General features: G+C 32.4%; 1 protein-coding gene and 2 long non-coding RNA genes across 10 annotated transcripts in view; 2 read left to right on the top strand and 1 right to left on the bottom strand.

The window, feature by feature from the left end:
- LOC108220238 (protein FAR-RED IMPAIRED RESPONSE 1-like) overlaps positions 1 to 16,191 on the bottom strand; it is a 39,925-nt gene extending 23,734 nt beyond the window's left edge. For 3 of the 8 annotated variants that reach the window (XR_010291740.1, XR_010291741.1, XR_010291737.1), the window contains exons 1-3: positions 15,869 to 16,169; positions 15,719 to 15,780; positions 15,355 to 15,418 (exon numbers count right to left, since the gene is read on the bottom strand). Coding sequence is in view for 2 of the 8 variants with exons in the window: in XM_064092793.1 (XP_063948863.1) it covers positions 11,871 to 12,455; positions 12,564 to 13,121; positions 13,308 to 13,559 (1,395 nt within the window). In the remaining 6 variants the exon portion in view is untranslated. Of the gene's footprint in view, positions 1 to 11,761; positions 12,456 to 12,563; positions 13,122 to 13,307; positions 14,451 to 14,538; positions 14,580 to 15,354; positions 15,419 to 15,718; positions 15,781 to 15,868 lie in introns of those variants that run through there. The other 5 variants (XM_064092793.1, XM_064092792.1, XR_010291739.1 and 2 more) reach the window with 5 other exon arrangements.
- LOC135152698 (uncharacterized) lies at positions 6,284 to 6,795 on the top strand. The gene is made up of 3 exons (XR_010292102.1): positions 6,284 to 6,397; positions 6,489 to 6,534; positions 6,630 to 6,795. It is a non-coding gene; the product is annotated as an uncharacterized LOC135152698 (long non-coding RNA).
- On the top strand, positions 7,144 to 7,576 carry LOC135152919 (uncharacterized). The gene is made up of 3 exons (XR_010292207.1): positions 7,144 to 7,225; positions 7,301 to 7,414; positions 7,501 to 7,576. It is a non-coding gene; the product is annotated as an uncharacterized LOC135152919 (long non-coding RNA).
- Positions 16,192 to 19,914: the final 3,723 nt, after the last annotated feature.

Genomic DNA, 19,914 nt, shown 5'->3' on the forward strand with positions numbered 1-19,914 from the left:
GATGAGGAGGATATCGAGGCGATGGAGTTAATCAGACTCGCATTGAACAAAATGTGTGTTAAGACAATTCAAATTTATTGATTTTCCAGTCAATATTCGTGCTGGACAAATTTTATTACCCTTCAGGTAGAATCTAATTCTCAAATCACCCTTTCAATAATTACAGTAATTCAAAAAATAATTTTTTTTAAGTAATTTAAAAAATTTAAAATATTTTTAAAATTACTATAATCGTAAATAAGAAAACACCCAACAAAACACTTAGGTGAACTATTGGGATCCGCAGCAGAACGATGTGCATAGTTAGATGATAATGATATTAACCAGATTATATTACCCCCAAGATGTGCATAGCTATATTATTCATTTTTTTAGATGATTGTATTAGGTGATCTATCATGGGTTCTAAATTTAACTTTGTTGTTAAATAAACCTCGTCTTTTTTTTTAAATCTGAGTGTGTAAATCATTACAATGATCTTCGTGTATTTTTTTTTTCCCACCGTATGATTCGTCAAACAAAACCGGAATGTAAATATGTATTTGTAAATCAGAACAAAGTTCCATGTAGTCCACATATTTACTGTAGTACCGTAGACCACGTATGTTCTGCAACTATAGAATGACATAAAGATATTGCAAAATGTGTTATTTTGCAAATCATGTTCTATAAACATCATTATTTTGTTAAAAATTTTGACAATCCTAAACATTCTACAAGTTAAATAGTGAAAAACACATTATTCTGCAAAACATGTTAAGTTTGCAGAATATATTTACATATTACACAACATATGTGTTCTACTTGTCGAACATAAATGATTTTCAATATTTTTTCATGAAATAGTGATATTTATAGAATGTATTTCACAAAATAACAATTTTCATACATTTTGCAATGTTTTTTATGTCATTCTATAGTTGCAGAACATACGTGGTCTACGGTACTACAGTAAATACGTGGACTACATGGAACTTAACTCTTGTAAATCATTGCCATGATTAACCAAAATTACGTTTTTTCACCGTTTGATTAATCAGCAAATTAATTGTTGTACAACCTTATTACCTTCATGTATTATCTAATGCTCAAATCACCCTTCCAGTAAATTATATTAATTCGAAATATAATTTATTTTAAGTACTTCCAAAAATTTAAACTATCTCTTAAAACACTTGGGTGAAGTATTTGTATGCCCAACAGAACGATGTGTATACTTAGATGAGGAGGATGTAGAGGCGATGGATTAAACCCTTAACAGATAGATTAAGTTAAGAGATATAATACCTTATCGAACGATTTACTTATAAATTTTATAAATTTTTTTATTTCACAAAAATAAAATATAAGCACTTTCGACCTCATTTTATATTCTACAATGATTTCTCTCATTAAAAAATAGAAAACAAGGATTTTCGTTTTAACAGATTTATGCACTTAATAAATTTAACCTTAGAGTCAGTTTCAAAAAAATTCAAGAGTTTGATTTTTTTAATGCGGCTATTCATTTGAAGCTGACAGTACATGCATTTAATCCAAGTCAATTTATTTTTTCAGTTTATAAAAGGGATCCAAGAAAATAAAATTAATGCTTTTTCGGGATCCAAGTGAAATCTTGTTCATTATGAGAAGCTTAAAAAAAGTCTATGTAATCGAGTAGGTGTTTTTTTCAAGACGCATGCAACCCTCCGTTTTCTGTTCTATGAGAGATTCTGTTTTGCGTACTAGTACCATTTACTAGTGTTCTCTTTAGTGAGTTATCATAACAAACTTTAATTAAAAAGCGATGATATGGGACAGTCCCCTAAAGTCAAGTTACTAGTGTGTTTCTGCTTGATAGATTAACTTTTATTTTTTTAATGCTCTACATGAACAACACAAAGAACCTCATTGAAAAATATGGTTTTTTTAATCCCTAATTGTTGCAAACTAAAAATTTTAAAAATTATAAACATTCTTATTCAAAACAGAAACATCCTATTTATATCAAATACTACGAGTTTATATTAAATTTGAATAAACAGGGTGGTAAGAAAAAACGATTTTCTAACCCAAAATAAATAATTCGATTTTAGGTGTAAAAAATGTACACTGAATATTGATAAAAATGATTAGATGCTGGTTAACCTACAGTACAATCCATGGTAAACAGATACATGAATGTATTAAAATGTAAAAATTATTATTAAGTCGTATGTGAAGCCGTAGGGTCCATCAGGGGAGACGTGACTGAATTCCAAAAGTTACTTGCTCCTTACTATATAAAACCACAATCAGAACTATGTAACCGCATAAAAAAATCAAGTCACAACCACAAATCCTACCGAGAGTTCTATTTTACATAATGTCTTCAGAAGCAGATAAGATCATTCTGGATACTATCAAGGAGAACACCAAGATGAAAGAAACCGTCACACTTTTGGAGGAAGAAAACAAAAGGCTGAAAGATAAGATTAAGTTGCTTGAGATACACCACTCAAACAATGAAAGGATGATAGATTTACTTAAGAGACACAGGGACGAGCAACAGGCCCTCGGTCTTCACATGATAGATCCAACTAAGTTCGCGCCACCCCAAATCGGTAACAAAAGAAAGTTGGAACACGGTGAAGGAAGCCAAGTTCCGAGGGATGAAGGAGAACAGAAGAAAGAATAGGTTTTTTTATATGTATTTTATTTTGTGTTCTTTGTCAATCTTTTTAATCTTCTCCTGTTAATATACATCCTTGAACAAGTTAATTTTTTTTTTGGGGCTTAATCTTTTAATCTTCTCCAGTTAATACACATGCGATGATATTAAAAAAACATTTGAACAGAGAAAAAAAATGAGTTTTGAGCATCTTTTATGGCGTTATCCATGTAAGATGACTAATATTTTTTGTATTTTTAAAAATAACCATTAATCAAGTTATATATTAACACACAAAAAAAAAAAGAACGGGGTTATGTTATTGGAAAAAAAAAATTCCTTTTCAGTTTTTAATTGATTGAGTCTAGTCAAAATATGGAATTTTTAACAACTAACAAAAGGAATTTATTAATAATGGGAAGTCTTTTTGAATTCGTTAATATTCGTTAAGATTTCCAGGTAGAACAGATCCGGTAAAAAAGATGAATAGAATTTTGAATTTATCAGAAAACAGATGAGTCGAAATAAATGCTGAGTTAATTGACGTTAACCATATTTAAAATGATAAAAAATTTAAACTTTAGAATCGTTTAATTGAATCGTTTCACCATATGTTTGATAATGATCAACTATCACTTTGTTCCACATCAAAGATCATAATAAAAGTTATAATTCTTTAACGTGTTCCCAGAAAACTGAATATTAAATAATATATATTTAATATTAAATTTTTTTGAATTTTTTAAACGGTCGTTAATTTGTTCAATAAAAAAACTTGAGGATCCCACAAAAGTGAATTCAAAAAAATATAAAAACTAATTTATTTTTTGAAAATGAAATCCAATATAAAGCTTAATGTTGTTCGATAACTAAAAACATGTAAAAATTTTGGTATAATGTGTTTGTTACTATGCTCAAGATAAACGAAGAACACTAAAAAGAAAACCTAGCTAAATGAAACCTTGAAACTTGTAGCAGATTACTGTGCATATCGAAGTGTTAGCTTAAATGTTTTTCATGTCACCCCAAGCTTTGCATGATTTCTATTAATTGTTAAATAGAGCTATGTTTAATGTGTCATTATAGAACATTTTTAATTGGAAGCGTTAAGAGGACACAAACATTTGTATTCCGTTGGAATCAAATGTTTATAATATCTTTTTTTCTATGGAATCATCTTGATTGGCTCCTATCTAATGATAATGGTGGACCCCCCTGCAAATACACCAACCAAAAACCAATCAAAATCTCCCAAAAATACAAAAATTTTCGCGCTTAGAATGTGCCCATGAGCACACACTAGCCAAACCGTTATAATATAAATAAAATAACACAAAAAAATTATAAGGGCAAGAAAACAGGTTATTTTTTTGATTTTTTGTCTTTTCATTGAAGCATCGTACACAAAAATCGTTGTGGAATATATGCTTATCCCCAAAAAAACTCTTCGTAAGCAAAAAAACGTATTTAATGAATTAATGCATGTGATACAGTTTTTCAATGAAAAATCACAGTTTATGGAAAGAATATCAACGTTTTTATACTTGACATAAATTCTGTGTTTACAGAATTTTTTCGACCACCTATATAAAGAGATCTTAACTATTTGTTTATTTCATATTTTTTTTTCTAGTAGGAATGGCCCCGTGGAATAAACCGCCCGCTGGTTTTTGGAAGATCAATGTAAGTGGTCATAGTGATGAAGGAATTCGCTCATCTGCAATTGGATGTCTCATGAGGTCAAGGTCGGGTCATTTTTCCTGTGGATATTACGGGATAGTAGAATATTCAGAGCCTATTTATACAGATCTGTTGGCAATATACTATGGATTTAAGATGGCCGACGAGGAAAATGCAAGATACATTGAGGTCGAGTCAGATTCAGCATCAGCTGTTTATCTTGTGAATAACCCTAACCAAAACTCCGAATATTCAGATATCTTATTAAACATTCGTAGGTTAAAAGATTTGGCACACCAATCTTGTGTACTTCGGTATGTGGAGAGATCATCGAACCTAATGGCTATCAGAATGTCAGCGTATTCTTACGAGAAAAGAGTCCCAATTACTCGTCTAAGGTGTTGCCCATCGGATATTTTTCCAGAACTTGCAGCAGATTGGTATTTCTCGTCCTAAAAAAACAATGAGTACTTCCTCTTTTCTACAGCTAGTTCTTTTAATAGTTTTTCTGTATTTTTATTCCATATGATGTTTACTTTCTTGGACATTTCAATTTCATAATATCTCCGTAACGAAATATGATATATATTGGAATGAATGAAAAATAGGATTTCTATAATGATCATCCTATGGAATCGTTTTTATGAATTATTATATGGGTTATAAAATTAAGAGATACAGTGTCACTCTGAACAAATTTTATTTTTTTATGAGAATTATTCTGATAGGCTAAAAGATAAGCTAAAAGAACGGTTTTGATCCATGTTCTGTTCTAGAATGGATCTCTTCAAAGTGTTCCAAATACTACATGACTCGGTTATAAATTACAAAGCAAAAACGTTTTTTTATGATGTATTTTTGGTCTAGATGTCATACCAATATACAACTCACAGGAAAAAAGGCAAAAATCTTTTTCGATTTTTTAAATTTTAGTTCGATGTAAAGTATTAAATAACATGTGTCTTGATAATACGATTCTTTAGAGTGTTCTACGTGTTACCAGACCATGAAAGAACGCCGAGTACAATGGAAAAGGCCAAGAAAAATAATTCCACCTCTATGTTTTTAAAAAAAATAATATCAGCAGTAAATATGGCAGTATGCAACTGCTATACAAAACCTATGAGAAAACAAATATTCTACATTAAATAGTTTCCTAACCAATTGTTTAACAAAAATTAAATGTTAAACTAATAGTATCCTAAGTGAAAGTTAACAAAATTTAAATTCTGTGATATATTAAATAAATTTGGAAAAAAATTAGAAATAATGAAAAGTGTAACCGTATCAATAGGTAGATACTAGTGAAAAAATCTATTAATGTAAAAATTATACTTATGTGTACACAGTTGTGTGATGAATGCGTAAAAGGTTGCAACAAAATGGATTTCGTAAAATGTTATATTTAGTAGGTTTATATTTAAAAACACCTGTATAAAAAAATAAATGCCCCGTTTTTTTATTTATCCAATGTTTTCAATGTTTATATTTCTTACAAAATTAATACATACTATTACTCTCTACTTTTTAAAGTTCTTTTTTGTAACGTGTTTTGTATTATAAATGCCTCTGGTCCTGATTGTAATTGATTATTTTTATACATTCATGGTGCTTATCTTTTTTGTGTTCCTTAGACATTTGCTAAATTTTGAATGAGTATTCACATTACGTCTAATTTAATTATATCACACTTTGAAACCAATTTGCAGAGTCAGCAAATGATTTGACTTGTTTGACAAATTGTAATTAGATTCCAAATTCCACAATTGGAACAAGATTAAATAGAGCATTAAATATAACTTAGTAAACTTAATCTGTCAAATGGTCTTAAGAATGCCGGTTTTTAGAGTCTAATGTCTTTACTGTTCCAAATCACCCTTATTATGTGCTGTACTGCCGCAATTATTGATCATTACAAAAAAAATCTATTAATCAAATACTCCCGGTGTTCTTTATCCATTTTCTTTTTTGGACAAAACACAACTACACTTTTACTCACCTGTTGTTGCAAAAGAGAACACGGAAGAAATCAATTAAACACACACACCATGGCAAAGAGGGTTAGCTTCTCAGGAGCTGGTAAAAAAGGTTTGGTCTGAAAAATAGAACTTCAAACACTTCTACAATCAGTGTGTTTTATTGATTCTTTCTAATTGATTGTTTGTATCTTTCTTGTTAGCTGATCCAAACAAGCTGAATGATGATCAGGGAGATCGGTACTTCAGGTATGATAACTTATAAAAACCTACTTGTGACTGCATGTTCTCAATTGAAAAGATATTCTCAAATTCAAGTTCTTTAATTTTTTAAACTTATCCAGACTTTTATGGGCTTCACTGGGCAAAGAGAAAGCCAAAACATGTTTATATGTTGATCCACTGGCAACAAAATCTTATTATTACAATAAGAAAGGTAGAGAGAAAATATATAGTCGCCTAATGAAGGACAAATTCTTCCACATGAAATATGTTTTTTTCCCATTATGTCTGTGGTAAGTTTTTAGGACTTCTGTATTCAACCTTTTATAACTTTTAATGTGAATTTTTATTTAAAAAAAAAGGAAAATAATTGACAATTACCTATGGTACTTTTGGTAAAATTCAGGAATCACTGGGTGTTGATAGTATTATGCAACCCAAGTAATGATCTAAAGGGTGGGGGTGAACGCCCAACTATGTTATTGCTGGATTCTTTAAAAGGTTCGGTATCAGGAAAGATAGAAGGATTCATTCGAGGGTATTTTTTTCCCTCTACCTCTCGACTTTTTATCTTAATTGTACTGTTCCTGTGTAAGGATACACTTCAATAATGGTCACTCTTTTTTTTCAATCTAGGTTGTTGAAGTCTTTTTACAAATATGCAAACAGAGACTGTTCTCCGAGGAATATTGACTCGATTCCTTTTCTAATCCCCGAGGTTTTTTTCAGAAGAAAAACTTGGTGAAGTCATTTACAATTATGTTTTCTGAGGCTTTTTTATATTACATCACAGGTTCCAAATCAAGATGATGACAAAAGCTGCGGATTTTATGTGTTGTTTTATACAACTCAATTCTTGAAGATGTGTCCTCACACGTTCAATTTAATGAAGGATTACCCTTCGTTTGTATGTTATACACTTAATGAAGAATTACCCTTCGTTTGTACCGTAACATTCTTTTAACTAATTAGTTGATTCATTTCCGTTTCTAGATGTCAACAACTTGGTTTAGCGATGAAGACGTTGAGGAATTGAGAACCGGTTTGCTGGATCTGTTCCAAAAAGAATGTAAGAAAGTTTACAAAACCAGGATCCACATGTCTATAGATTTTTTATTCTGACAGTATTACAAAACAGCTTCTGGAACTCGGAAGAGGAGGTCTGATATGGATATGATGCGCTTAATAGATGCTTGCAAATCTGCAGGTAAGATCTTAGCATTTAATTAAAAACGTAACATATATTATGCATTACCATGATTTTAAATCCATGAAAAGAATAATTAGTTGCATTTTTGTTTTTTTCCATCGTGTTAGGTAACAATGTGTTAAGAAGTGGTAGAAAGAACCCCAAAAGGCAGTGTGTTGATAGGAAGAGAACTGAGGATGTTGTATCGGTAAGGGGTTTATAAAAAATGTTTACATGTGAAAAGAACAAAAAACACACTAATTATATATAAATACTTAACCACTCAGGTTGCACGAGAGAAAAAAAGGAGGACTCGTGAGGTAAAGCAAGAAGAAGTTGTTCTGGAAATAGTCGAAGAAGATATCATCAACGATCGACACAAATTGTCTATGAAACACAGTCCATCCCTTTTCTCTGAGATGATTAAAAATTTGAGTAGTGCACAGAGACAATGGATCTCTGAGACTGGATTTGGGAGCATTTTGGATTTTGAACTTCATACCTATCCAAAATATTTGTCTTACGGTATTGTCACCAAATTTGATTATGAATCATGCAGGTTTGTTATAGACGGTATGTCTATTGAAATTTCTGATGTTGATGTTCATCGTGTTCTTGGGTTACCATTAGGATCGAAGACAATACCATTTGTTAAAAGTGAAACTCCGGCCAAAGAGTGGATGAAGCAATATGGAACCTCTAAGAATGCTTTTAGAGTTTCGGTGAAGGATGTGGCTATTGCTGTAGAAAATTCCATGCTGGCGGATTTTAATTTCAAACAAAACTTCATATCTCTGTTAATTGGTTTTTTTTGCCAAGCTCCTTCGAATTCGTACATCAGACAAAAATTGTTAGGATTTTGTTGTGATTTGGACTCTTGTTATAATTATAATTGGTGTGAGTTTGTAATTAAATGTTTGAAGAAGTCTACCAAGTTCTGGTTACAGAACAAAGAAACCAGATACTACACGGGTTCGCTCCCTTTTCTGCTGGTATGACCTTTTTTGGTTGTTTTTTTCCTGACCATGATGATGAGCTTTCTAATATATATCATAACAACATTTTTTTTCATGATTTTACAGTACATGTTTCTTGATAGTTTCATTGGGAGGAACACTTTCTCAGAGAGAGAAAAGCCTAGGTTTCTCCCTTGGAACAACTACTGTTTGAACAAGCTGGAACAGATCTTGATACAACGGTCTTTCCTGGTAGATGGGGAGTTGCGAGCGCCAAACATTGACTACACAACTCTTCAGAGTTGCAGGATAAAGGTGAATTTAAAAATAAAACATTTACTGAATTGATACTTCCACATATTGATTTTTTAGACAGGTTAAACAACACAAATCATGTCTATTGTAATGTCTTTTATAGGGTAGTGTTGATGATGATGCATTTGGAAGATCTACCCAGAATCCTGATGTTGAAAAAACACAAATGGTAATTTATCTTGACCAATATATATAGTTCAGGATCGAATTTTATGCATATTACAAAGACAATTCAAGCCTAAAACTATGTATTATGATAGATTATATTTTTTTTATTGTAGAACTGAATATATATTTTTTTACGTTTTTGTTATTTAGATGATATCAATGGTGATTATGATTTGAAAAATTCTTGTTTAATTGATTTTTGATAACATTCTCAAAGGGGGGTGACGTTTGGCGTACGATGGACAGCTCTGATGCAGACCTCGACTGGGATTTAATTCCAAAGGTTTTGTTAAAAACTTTCATAAAAGATGATGACTTCATATCAATTTTTTGTGAATTCTTCTCCGAAAACTACATAATTGTAATTTCTGTCTGTTGTAAAGTCGTTTTCTAAAGGTCAAGAATGGACATGTAGCAGAAGAGACTGGACAAGAACCTCAAGACCGTCCCTTGATTCGGTCTGTTACATAAAAGTTTCTGATTTTATTTTTTAAAGTTCAATACAATGTTCTACAAGCTAACTTTTTACTTAAATGTACATGTTAAATTTTTTAGTTCACCAGAACACTTTCTGGTGTAACTCAAAATTGAAAATTGGAGTTAAAAAATCATAGATATTCTGTTGTATGTAGGGATGGCAACGGGTCGGGTCGGGTCGGATATCTGTGATATCCAAACCCGAACCCGAAAATTTTCACCAAACCCGAACCCGAACCGAACCCGTTTGGATCTGAAAATCAAAACCCGAACCCGATCCAACGGATTTCGGATCGGGTTCGGGTTTTATCTAAACCCGAATTAAAGCTGCCGTGTAAAGCCGCCACCATCACCGATCACAACCACCAGTTCTGCCTGACTCAAACCCATAATCTCCCCTCTAATTTCGACCTCGCACCAACAACAACAATCAATCGATCATACGAACGATTTACACATACACACATACTTACTCTTACCTTCAAGCTAATTGAATTGAAAAGGATGAGAAATCCCCACCCATCATCTCTGTGAAAATAAGAGGTGAGAAGAAGGACTTTTCATCCGTGGGTTGTGTATCATTCAGACTCTGCATTCGCTCGAGCCTCGCGACCCAAACCCTAATCCCCTTTTGCGAAAGATGATTTATGCGTGAGGCTGGAGGTGAGAGTATTGACTATTGACCTAGTGAATGAGACTGTATGTGCACGTGACCTGACTCTTGGTTAACTTACTAGTATATACTGTACTACCGTATCTAGTAATTTAATATAATCTAATATATATAATATATAAAATTAAATATTAACTGTAAATTGAAATTATACGTATTTATATATATCATGGACTAAAAAATTATAAATAATATATATAATATATAATTTATAAAATATATATTATTCGGATTTTTTTTCGGGTTTCGGGTTTGGATCGGGTTCGGATCGAATTTGGATTTCGGGTCGGGTTTCGATACGGAATACCTAATATCCAAATCCAAATCCAAACTCGTTCGGGTCTAAAAATCAAATCCAAATCCAAATCCAAATCCAAAATATCGGGTTCGGTAAAATCCATTCGGGTCGAAACGGTCGGATATCCATTCGGATCGGTCTTTTCTGCCATCCCTAGTTGTATGGTGTTTGAGAAGAAATCATGTATGTTTGCCCAGGATTTTCCCAAATTGTCTGAAGAGCATTGTGATAAGCCAGATCAAGGAAAAATTCCAAGACCATGCTTTGAACAGGTTACATATATCTTTTTAAAAATACCATGTTCGTTGAATATAGTTTTAGTGATTCATTTTTTTCATTTTTTGCTGACAGGGGAACCACTCAGGGTGGATGGATCAAGTGAGTGTAGATTCTGAGAATTTTGTTAATGTATGTTGTTCTATATTTGATTACTTGACCAAGTATGTTATGTGTGTTTTATAATTATTCATCAAAAATTATTTTCCCTTCTGCAACTTTATTTGGCAGGAAAAACACAGATTGGTGGATTCTCTCCTGGCTTCATACCAGTCAGTACAACAGACCTTCTTGCTTCACATGTTGTATGCAAAGGAGAGCGATGTACCTGACGAAAAGATGGAGTCTATTAAGAAATCGTTTAAAGAGATGAATGAAAGAGCAAATTCAGTGTTAGACTGAAAATCAAGCACATGATTGCAGAGGCAAACTCATCATGATGTTGAACTGTTGTCTTTATCTAATTATGTATTTTGTTGGTATGTGAGACACGAATTATGTCGGTAACTTGTTTCTGTTTTGAACATGGCATATTATTTTGTTAGACCTTCTATTTTAACCATATGTTCTTCCAATTAATCCGTTACCTATAATAAGTTTCTGCCAACCACACTAATCCTATAGTGCAAATAATACCGATTCTATTAACTATTCCAAATATTGTTCTAGCAGTTTTGTATATTTATAGTAAACTTTTACGTTTTTTACATTAAATATTCTACATTAAGTAGTTTCCTAAACCAATTGTTTAACAAAAATTGAAAGAATAACTAAAAAAAGGAAGAATTACAAAATTTATTCAAAACGAAAAAATGTAAAAATGAGAACTACAAATTCAGAACTGTAAAAAAGTAAATAAGTTTAAGGAATCTTTAAAAGAAAATTATAAAATCAGAAATGTATAGGATCCAACTACAAATTCATTCAAAATTGAAAAATGTAAAAAAGTTTAATCTCCAACTAACAAACCCAGATTCATATAAAAAATTAAAACAAAACAAAATCGATCATTCAGTTTTTTTCAGGACATGTTCTTGAATCATGAAAAGCATATTCCTTGCATGTTGCACACTTCCTCTTCTTTCTTTTGTTACAGCCAATAGACTTTTCTGCTCCAGATACAATCCTTTTTCTGCTGCCTTTGTTGTTGCTTTTGTTAGGATTCTGTATGGTCACCTCTTCAACAACACGAGAATCTATTAATTCTTCAATTTGTTCAGAATTCAATCGTGTCCTTGGCTTCTTCATTGTCACTGTAATGTGCTTACGCATACTACTCAGGCCACTTCTAATATACTCCAAAATATCGGGATTCCCAGATGCATCACTGAGACAACCCTGAAATTCAAACCAACAATCTTGCGACTTAACCCGTCTAGATAATTGTGTTGTACCAGTATCAGATATTTCTCCAAGCTCTAGTGTACTGAAACGCTCTATGGCATTCTTCAGCCACCTGTTGCATACATTCTGTCTTGGTATTAATTTTATTCCACATATGCCAAGGCAGAAAAAAGCATGAGAGCATAGGTAACCAGCTCTGGTGAAAAGTTTGCACGAACATTCAATATTGTTTGTTTCTATGTTAACTGCAACCTGAAAAATGATACATTTTAGCTGGATAATCATAGAAATCCTACCAAATATAAAAATACATCATTGTAGTTCTTGCAAATAACAATGAACATGTTGATTCTTACAAACCTTGAAAGTGATTCCCTTTTTGAATGTGTCTTGAATCATTATTGTTCTTGTATTCTCCGAAAAATTCATGCTCAAGACGACAATATCCATACTACCAGCTTTGATCTCCTCCTGTACTTTATAGAACATAGCCCTGGTGTAAAGCCTCAGTGCATCCTTCTCAATCTCTCTGTCAGTGATTAACTTTGGTGTGAAATCATCATAGTGGGTCAATTTCTTCGAGTTATTCCTCTGTTTGTCAATTGCACTTTGATAACAGAGATAAAACTCTGAAAGTGTGTCTCCTCTTTGAACATAATTGCCAAAATAAAAATTAGAACTCTCTGATCTAGATGTTGTTCGGAGAAGGCCAACCATTGGCTCGTCATTAAAGTATGCTGGAATCCAAAAATTCCTCAGTTCAAACATTTCCCTGAGCCATACATTGTCACTCAAGTCAAATTCTTCAATAGCATCAGACCATCCTTGTTCAAACTCTTCTGGAGTAATATGATCTGACCAGATAAACTGGTTAAGTTTCTCCATGAAGCCTGACTCGGCGCAGAAAACAGTACCAAGCTAGATATATCACGGTTAGAACAAAAGTTAGAACATATTATAGAAAAAGTTAGAACAAGTTTATCTGTTTAATACAAAAAATATAGCGTATAGAAAGACAGATATAGAATTGCGTGGTGATTTGATTATAGAAACACATACTATCAAACATGATTGAACACAAACTGTGGAAAGACAATATTCTACCTTTGAGGGAAATTTTTTCATTATATACCACATGCAAAGACGATGCTTAACTAACGGAAAGCAAGTTTGGAGAGCAACCTTCATTGCAAGGTCCTGATCTGTGATTATACATTTAGGATTCTTGACAAAAACTTTCTTGAAGGATTCACAGGCCCATATATAGTTATCGTTATCTTCCTTCTCAAGCAATATTGCACCAAAAGTTACACTCTTCCAATGGTTATCTATCCCCACTAGCGGAATAAAAACCATTCCATACCTTTAAAAAATAAAAAATATTAGTTGGCAACTTGTATACCGAACTATATATCGTAAAATATTAACCAGTTGACCTGTTTGTCCTATACGTTGCATCAAATGAAACCGCATCACCAAAAACTTCATAATTTTTTCTGCAATCACCGTCTGCCCAGAATAGTTGAGTTAGATGATTATGTGAGTCAGTTCGGTATTCAAATCTAAAATGGGGGTCTGATGAATCTTGTATATCCTTGAATTTCTAAATAATCATATCAGCATCGTGCTTCCCAATATGTTTTTTAATATCCCTAGAAAAGTTTTTAAAATCAACAACAGTAGCTCCTATATCCTCATATGAACCAATCATGGACTTTAGAATGGTAAAGGCTCGTGAGGCACCAATGTTTGATTTAGAAGCATCAACAATGAACCTCATATGGAAATCAAAGAGGGACCTGCTGCACCTCAAGAATTGCATTCCCCCCTTGCCTGCAAACGGATGATTGTGAGCCTCTGTAAATTTTTTAACAAAAAATCCTCCACCGTCGTGAATCCCAAGCACAAGTTCTGCATGACATTCGCACTTTGTTGATATAGTTCTTCTTCTTTTTGTGTTCTCGTCAAGATTTTTGTCTTCCGGCCTACCTGACCTAGAACACACGTAATACTTTGTTATAGTGTTACCAAACCTATCACTCTTTTCGGTTGAACGACGTACATCGAATCCAGATTGTCTGCCATATTCCTTATAAAAGATATAGCCCTGATCAAGATCACTGAAACGTTGACCCATTTTAGGTTTTGACCTGTCGGGACATTCGGGAATCCAGTCCTTTCCAAGGTTCTCAAGATCAACACCATCAAAAAGATTGGAACCCTCGGGTAAACTGTTGCTTGAAGCATCTGCAAAACAATAAGAATAAAACTTGTTCTGTCCATTGTATGTTTAAAACAAGCCAGTAACTTAAATGATAGATTCAAATATACATACCAGAACAAGCTTGATAAGATCGATTGTTCTCCATTGATAGACTTGAGCATGAACGTAGAAAAAAATAGAAATATGAACAGGCATCAATCAGGGATGTAGATTGTCTGCATAATCTTTTAATTAAAAGGAAGGTTTGGTAATGAATCTGTGATTGATACACTGAAACGTACGTATTTTTATTTTTAACAATTAAACCATTCCATCTACTGCCCTTATACGAATTATACAGGTTTTATACTAATATAACGTATAGTAAATCTAGCCACATATTTAAAACTGATCCAACGGTTCTAGAGCTGGTCTCTCGAGTCTCTCGCCTTGCCTCGGTCTCTTTTGAACCTCCCCCTATATATATATATATATATATATATGTGTGTGTGTGTGTGTATGTATATATATATATATAGTATAAAAAGATGAAAGAGTAATGCGCCCTTTAGTTGTTCTTTTATTATTGAACTCATTCATATTTTCTTCTCTTCTTTTTCCTAGTCTACTATACTACCAAACAAAGGAAAAGGAGAAACAATTGTACAAAGACAGAACAAGCTTCTGATGAAACCATTTTAGCAACCAATTCCAATCCATTTAGCATACCACAAACCCACTTAACATACCAGAATTACTATATACACAAACCAAAATTAAATTAAGCATTTACAATATAATTTGCTATTTGCAGAAAATGAGGTAATTTAGAGACATTAGATATCTTATATCACCATCAAACACTGCTTTACTAGAAATTCTATTTAGCAAAACAAAAGGTCTAATTCTAAGATGAACATAGAGCTTGTGTTTTTGTACTGTCTTTACCATCAAACTTCTGGATGCACACTGTAGCTCTCATGGCACCTCCCCATCTCAGATCTGTGCATACCTTTATATACATTTGAAGATACAAATTTCAATTGCTTAAATGGACAATTTAATTAAATTTGAAAAACATATAATTAAGAGTGTTGTAATCAAACACACAAGGAGAACAAAATGTAAATAGAGAGAGAGAGAGATGGGAGCAAGGTGAGCTAGTGTAAAAAGATAGAGACAGAGAGATTCAACACACGTGATATAACAAAAACAAAGACATGTAATTATTAACAATAAAACCACAGATACTTGTTCCTTTTATGTGGTAGGAAATTTCACATTGACCATAAACACAAATCACAAAACATACCCACACGAATCCAAGCTAGCCCAAGATTTGGCCCCCAAAGCTAATTCAACCCCAAATTAGCACTGAAACAAAGAGGAAAAACCAAATTAGTTCTGGAATTAAGAGAGTTTAACAAAAAAAGAATCAAAAAATCCCAATTCAAATATAAACCCTAGTTTTGTTTGAAGCTCGAGTCGGTTCAGTGAGTCCCCGTTTGCTGTTGATTGAATGAAAGCGACTTTAATTTACCCTGCAATTGAAAGTGAGATAAGAGAGATGGAGAAGTGAGGAAAGCTGATAGAGAACAATGTTGAGAGAGGTAGCCATTTTAAGTTTTGAGAAAGAGTCTTGACTTATCTGAAATTTCAACCCGCCCTCTCCGAAAAGATACCGCCTGCTTGTTAAAAAAGTGATGTGAGTACTAAGGTGAGTGAAACTAAAGCGGGAGTTTTGCCGTTCTTTGAGTTTTCACACACGGGGTTTTTTCAAATTTTGTGGATTGTTTTGCTGAAATGAATGATTCATCGTAAATATCATTTTCAATTTCTTTGATATTTTAAAAAATATTTATTTTATTTTTAAAAAATATTAGTGATTTCAATGTCATTATTTTTTTCAATTTCATTAGTTTTAAAGGTATTAATGTAATTATTAATTACTTTAAAATTTTATAATGATGAAATCAAAATTACTTGAAAAATTTAGTGGTTTCACATGAATATTATTTTTTACGAATTAACCATTAAAAATTACATTTGTACTTTTTTAAAGATAAAATTATTTATTTTATAGATTGGCTTATGCTTTTCTAAATTTTTAAATTATTTTTTTGTTATTAATTACTTTCAAAGTCAAATATTTACGTATTTAATTAATTATTTTTTTATTCATAATCAATTAGTTTCGAATTTATTATTTTAAAGAAATGGTATAAAAATTAATATTGTATTTCAATATTTAGTTTTTTCATGTTTAATATATTATATTATATTGATTAATCATTTAAAAGTATTTTAACTTTATTCTATGTATTTTTTGTTATCATATTAAAATAATTATTTTACTCATACTCTATGCAACATGTAATTTTGGCTATTGCAACATTAAATGGACATGAACGATTATCGTTGCACTAGGTATGTATTAGTCTCTCTAATGCAACATAATATTGCAACACGAGTGATCAAACCATTGCCATAGCTCATATATGGCGTAGTGATATTGTCACAAGTAATTCAAATAATTATATAATAAAGATATTCAACAACATGCAAGCACAAAGTTAATCTGGTAAGTCCTGATTGAACCTGGGAATCTATTCCAGAACACGATGATACAACATGACCTATTTGTCTTATAGAAAATAGCTACAAAAGCAATCTGATTGATCTTAGCATACGCAAAACAATAGTCATGGTTATGTAATTATGTGGAATAATTAAAAAGTATAATGACAGCACTATATATACATTACAAAATATTATTGTTGGAACACTATATAAGTACAAATAGCATGCCTAATTCAGCATTAGTCTTGGAGCAGTAAAATTATGTATGTTCAATCGATCGAGAGAGAGAGAGAGGGAGACGAGGCAAGCAGGAGGGGGGGGGGGGAGAGAGAGAGAGAGAGAGAGAGAGAGAGAGAGAGAGAGAGAGAGAGAGAGAGAGAGAGAGAGAGAGAGAGAGAGAGAGAGAGAGAGAGAGAGAGAGAGAGAGAGAGAGAGAGAGAGGGGGGGGTTGTGGTGCCACGGGGGTGAGCAGCAACCGAAACCACGACCAGGCAATGACCCGAAAATTTACTTAAATAAGCCCTAACTTGACTATAGGACAAGCCTTAAAATTGAACCCAAAATAAGCACACTGAACACTCAAATAAGCATAGAGAGGAATGAACAAGAACCCAAATAGGCGATAGATAGGGAGGGGGGATTTATCTTAACACAAATCGAAACCGAGTAACTCAAATCATACCTACAAACAAAGAATGAGAGCGATTAGTCGAAGAAGTTTGAGTTAATAAGTCCTAATTTGAACTCGAAATTGAAAACCCCCAAATTCGACAAACCCTAATTCGCAATTGAGATATAACAGAAACCCAAATGTATGCGATTAACAAAAGTGCCTTGTGTGAGACACAAAGAAGAATAAGAGAGAGGTGCTAGAAAGGAATAAGAGAGAGGTGAGAGAGAGGTGCGAGACTGAGAGAGAGAGTGCGCCGAATGAGACAGAGAGATGGAGTTGTTTTGAGTATGAGTGAAAATTTTAGGCGGGATTTACTATAAGGAAATGCCGCTCGTTTGTTGTAATCTGCCGTCGAATTTTTTCAATTTTTTGTTTTCTATTTTGTTTTCAAAAATTAAAATTTTGATTTATATTTAAATATAAATTAATATCTTAATACATGTAAATATATATTCAAAAAACTTAATAAAATGTGTTTGTTAGTATTTTCTGATTAATATTGGTCAAAATATAAGTATTTTTACTTTCAAATTGATGTAATGAATAAATTATTTAATTTTAAAATGATTAATTTTAAATAATTAATTAATTTGAAGGTAATTTTTTAATATATTTTACTTTGAGAAAATATAATTCAATTGTCGTATTATTATTTTATACATAATTAATTAATTTCATTTTTAATTATAATTAAATATTTAAGAGAGCTAATATAAAAATTAATATTTATTCCAAATTCATTCTTTTCATGCTTAGTATATTATATTATATTAATTAATCATTTAAAACTATTCTAGTTTTATTTCAAGTAAATTTTGTTATGCTATCCCAATTAATATTTTACTAATACTTTGCGCAACACGTAATGTTTGCTATTGCAACATATAATTGATATGAATGGTTATCGTTGCGGTAGGTATGGATCAGTGCCTCTAATGCAACATAATTTTGCAACACTCACACTCCAACCATTGCCATAAGCCAGATATGGCGTAGTGATTATAGAAGATTCTAGGGAGAGAGTGCTTGTGTGTTTGTGTTTTTAATTTTATAGCATGACTAAAATAAATTATACCGATAAATAAATGAATTGGATGGTACCTTTTGATTCCCGATTTGTGCATGAGTGATCCGTAGCCAGCTTGATTTCTTGTCAACCTTATCAGACTGTCCAGATTTTTTAGCAGCACCATCACTGCAATAAACGTGGAGGACGCGGCCTTCAGAAACAGGCGACACACTTGAGCTCCAAACAAACATGTGTAGTTCCTTATCACCATTGGTCCTTTTATTCTGGGACATTATTTGTTGTTGTACTTGAGGCTGCGAATGTTCCTGTGGCATCGCATGATATTTCAAAATTTTATTACTACCAGTTGAGCTTATTTCTGGATTTGGAGGCGGGTAAGTAGGCGCTTGCTGTGCAAGATGAAATCCTAACCTCTAAGCAGTTGCCAGTAGAGAACAATTCTCCTCAACTACAGTAGCTATGGATTCAGTAATAGCAACTGATTCAGTAATAGCAAGTGATGCTCTCTGCGTACTGGTTTTGTACACACCTGACAGCTCATAGGAGAAGGAAGAACCAAATATATTTGTCAATTTAAGAACCAAATTTAATATTCAGTTCGTCTGTGTTAGGCCGAATTTATTCACTATATCAATGAATATAGTGATCACAATCAATAACAGAACACTTGTATAAGAGAACAATCGAACTAATCTCTTATTCACAAATCACAGTAGCTTACAAATAATCTCTTAGTGATTTATATTTTATCACTAAGAGCTGCTAGGTTACACGAATAGTATTCAATGCTTAACTCATCTAGAGTAAACCCTAAGTTGTGTTTATATACACAGTTTCACGATATCTACTGATTGATTTACAATTATCTGCTTCCTAAAATAATCTAATCAGTAGCTATCCTTTTTCTATTCTGATTTGCATAATCTCCTTGATATTCGCCTTCCTTGTTTATCCAGATCTTCTCCTAGAAAGCCGCCTGCAAACTCTGATCAACGTTAAACTCTGATCCAGCTGGCAGTCGTCAAACTCTGATTTCCAGTTAAACTCTGATATTCGATTCTGCACACTAAACAAGTTAGATACCTGTGACATCATCAAATATGTAACAATCTCCCCCAACTTGTACATTAGACAAAATGAACAAGTTCTGTATATTCACTGATGATGTCAAAAATAATCAAGGACAAATGCATGAAATAATTAATCACAGAACTAATTACAACTT

Source organism: Daucus carota, chromosome 5 (genome assembly GCF_001625215.2).
Source record: "Daucus carota subsp. sativus chromosome 5, DH1 v3.0, whole genome shotgun sequence".
Classification (NCBI taxonomy): Eukaryota; Viridiplantae; Streptophyta; class Magnoliopsida; order Apiales; family Apiaceae; genus Daucus; species Daucus carota.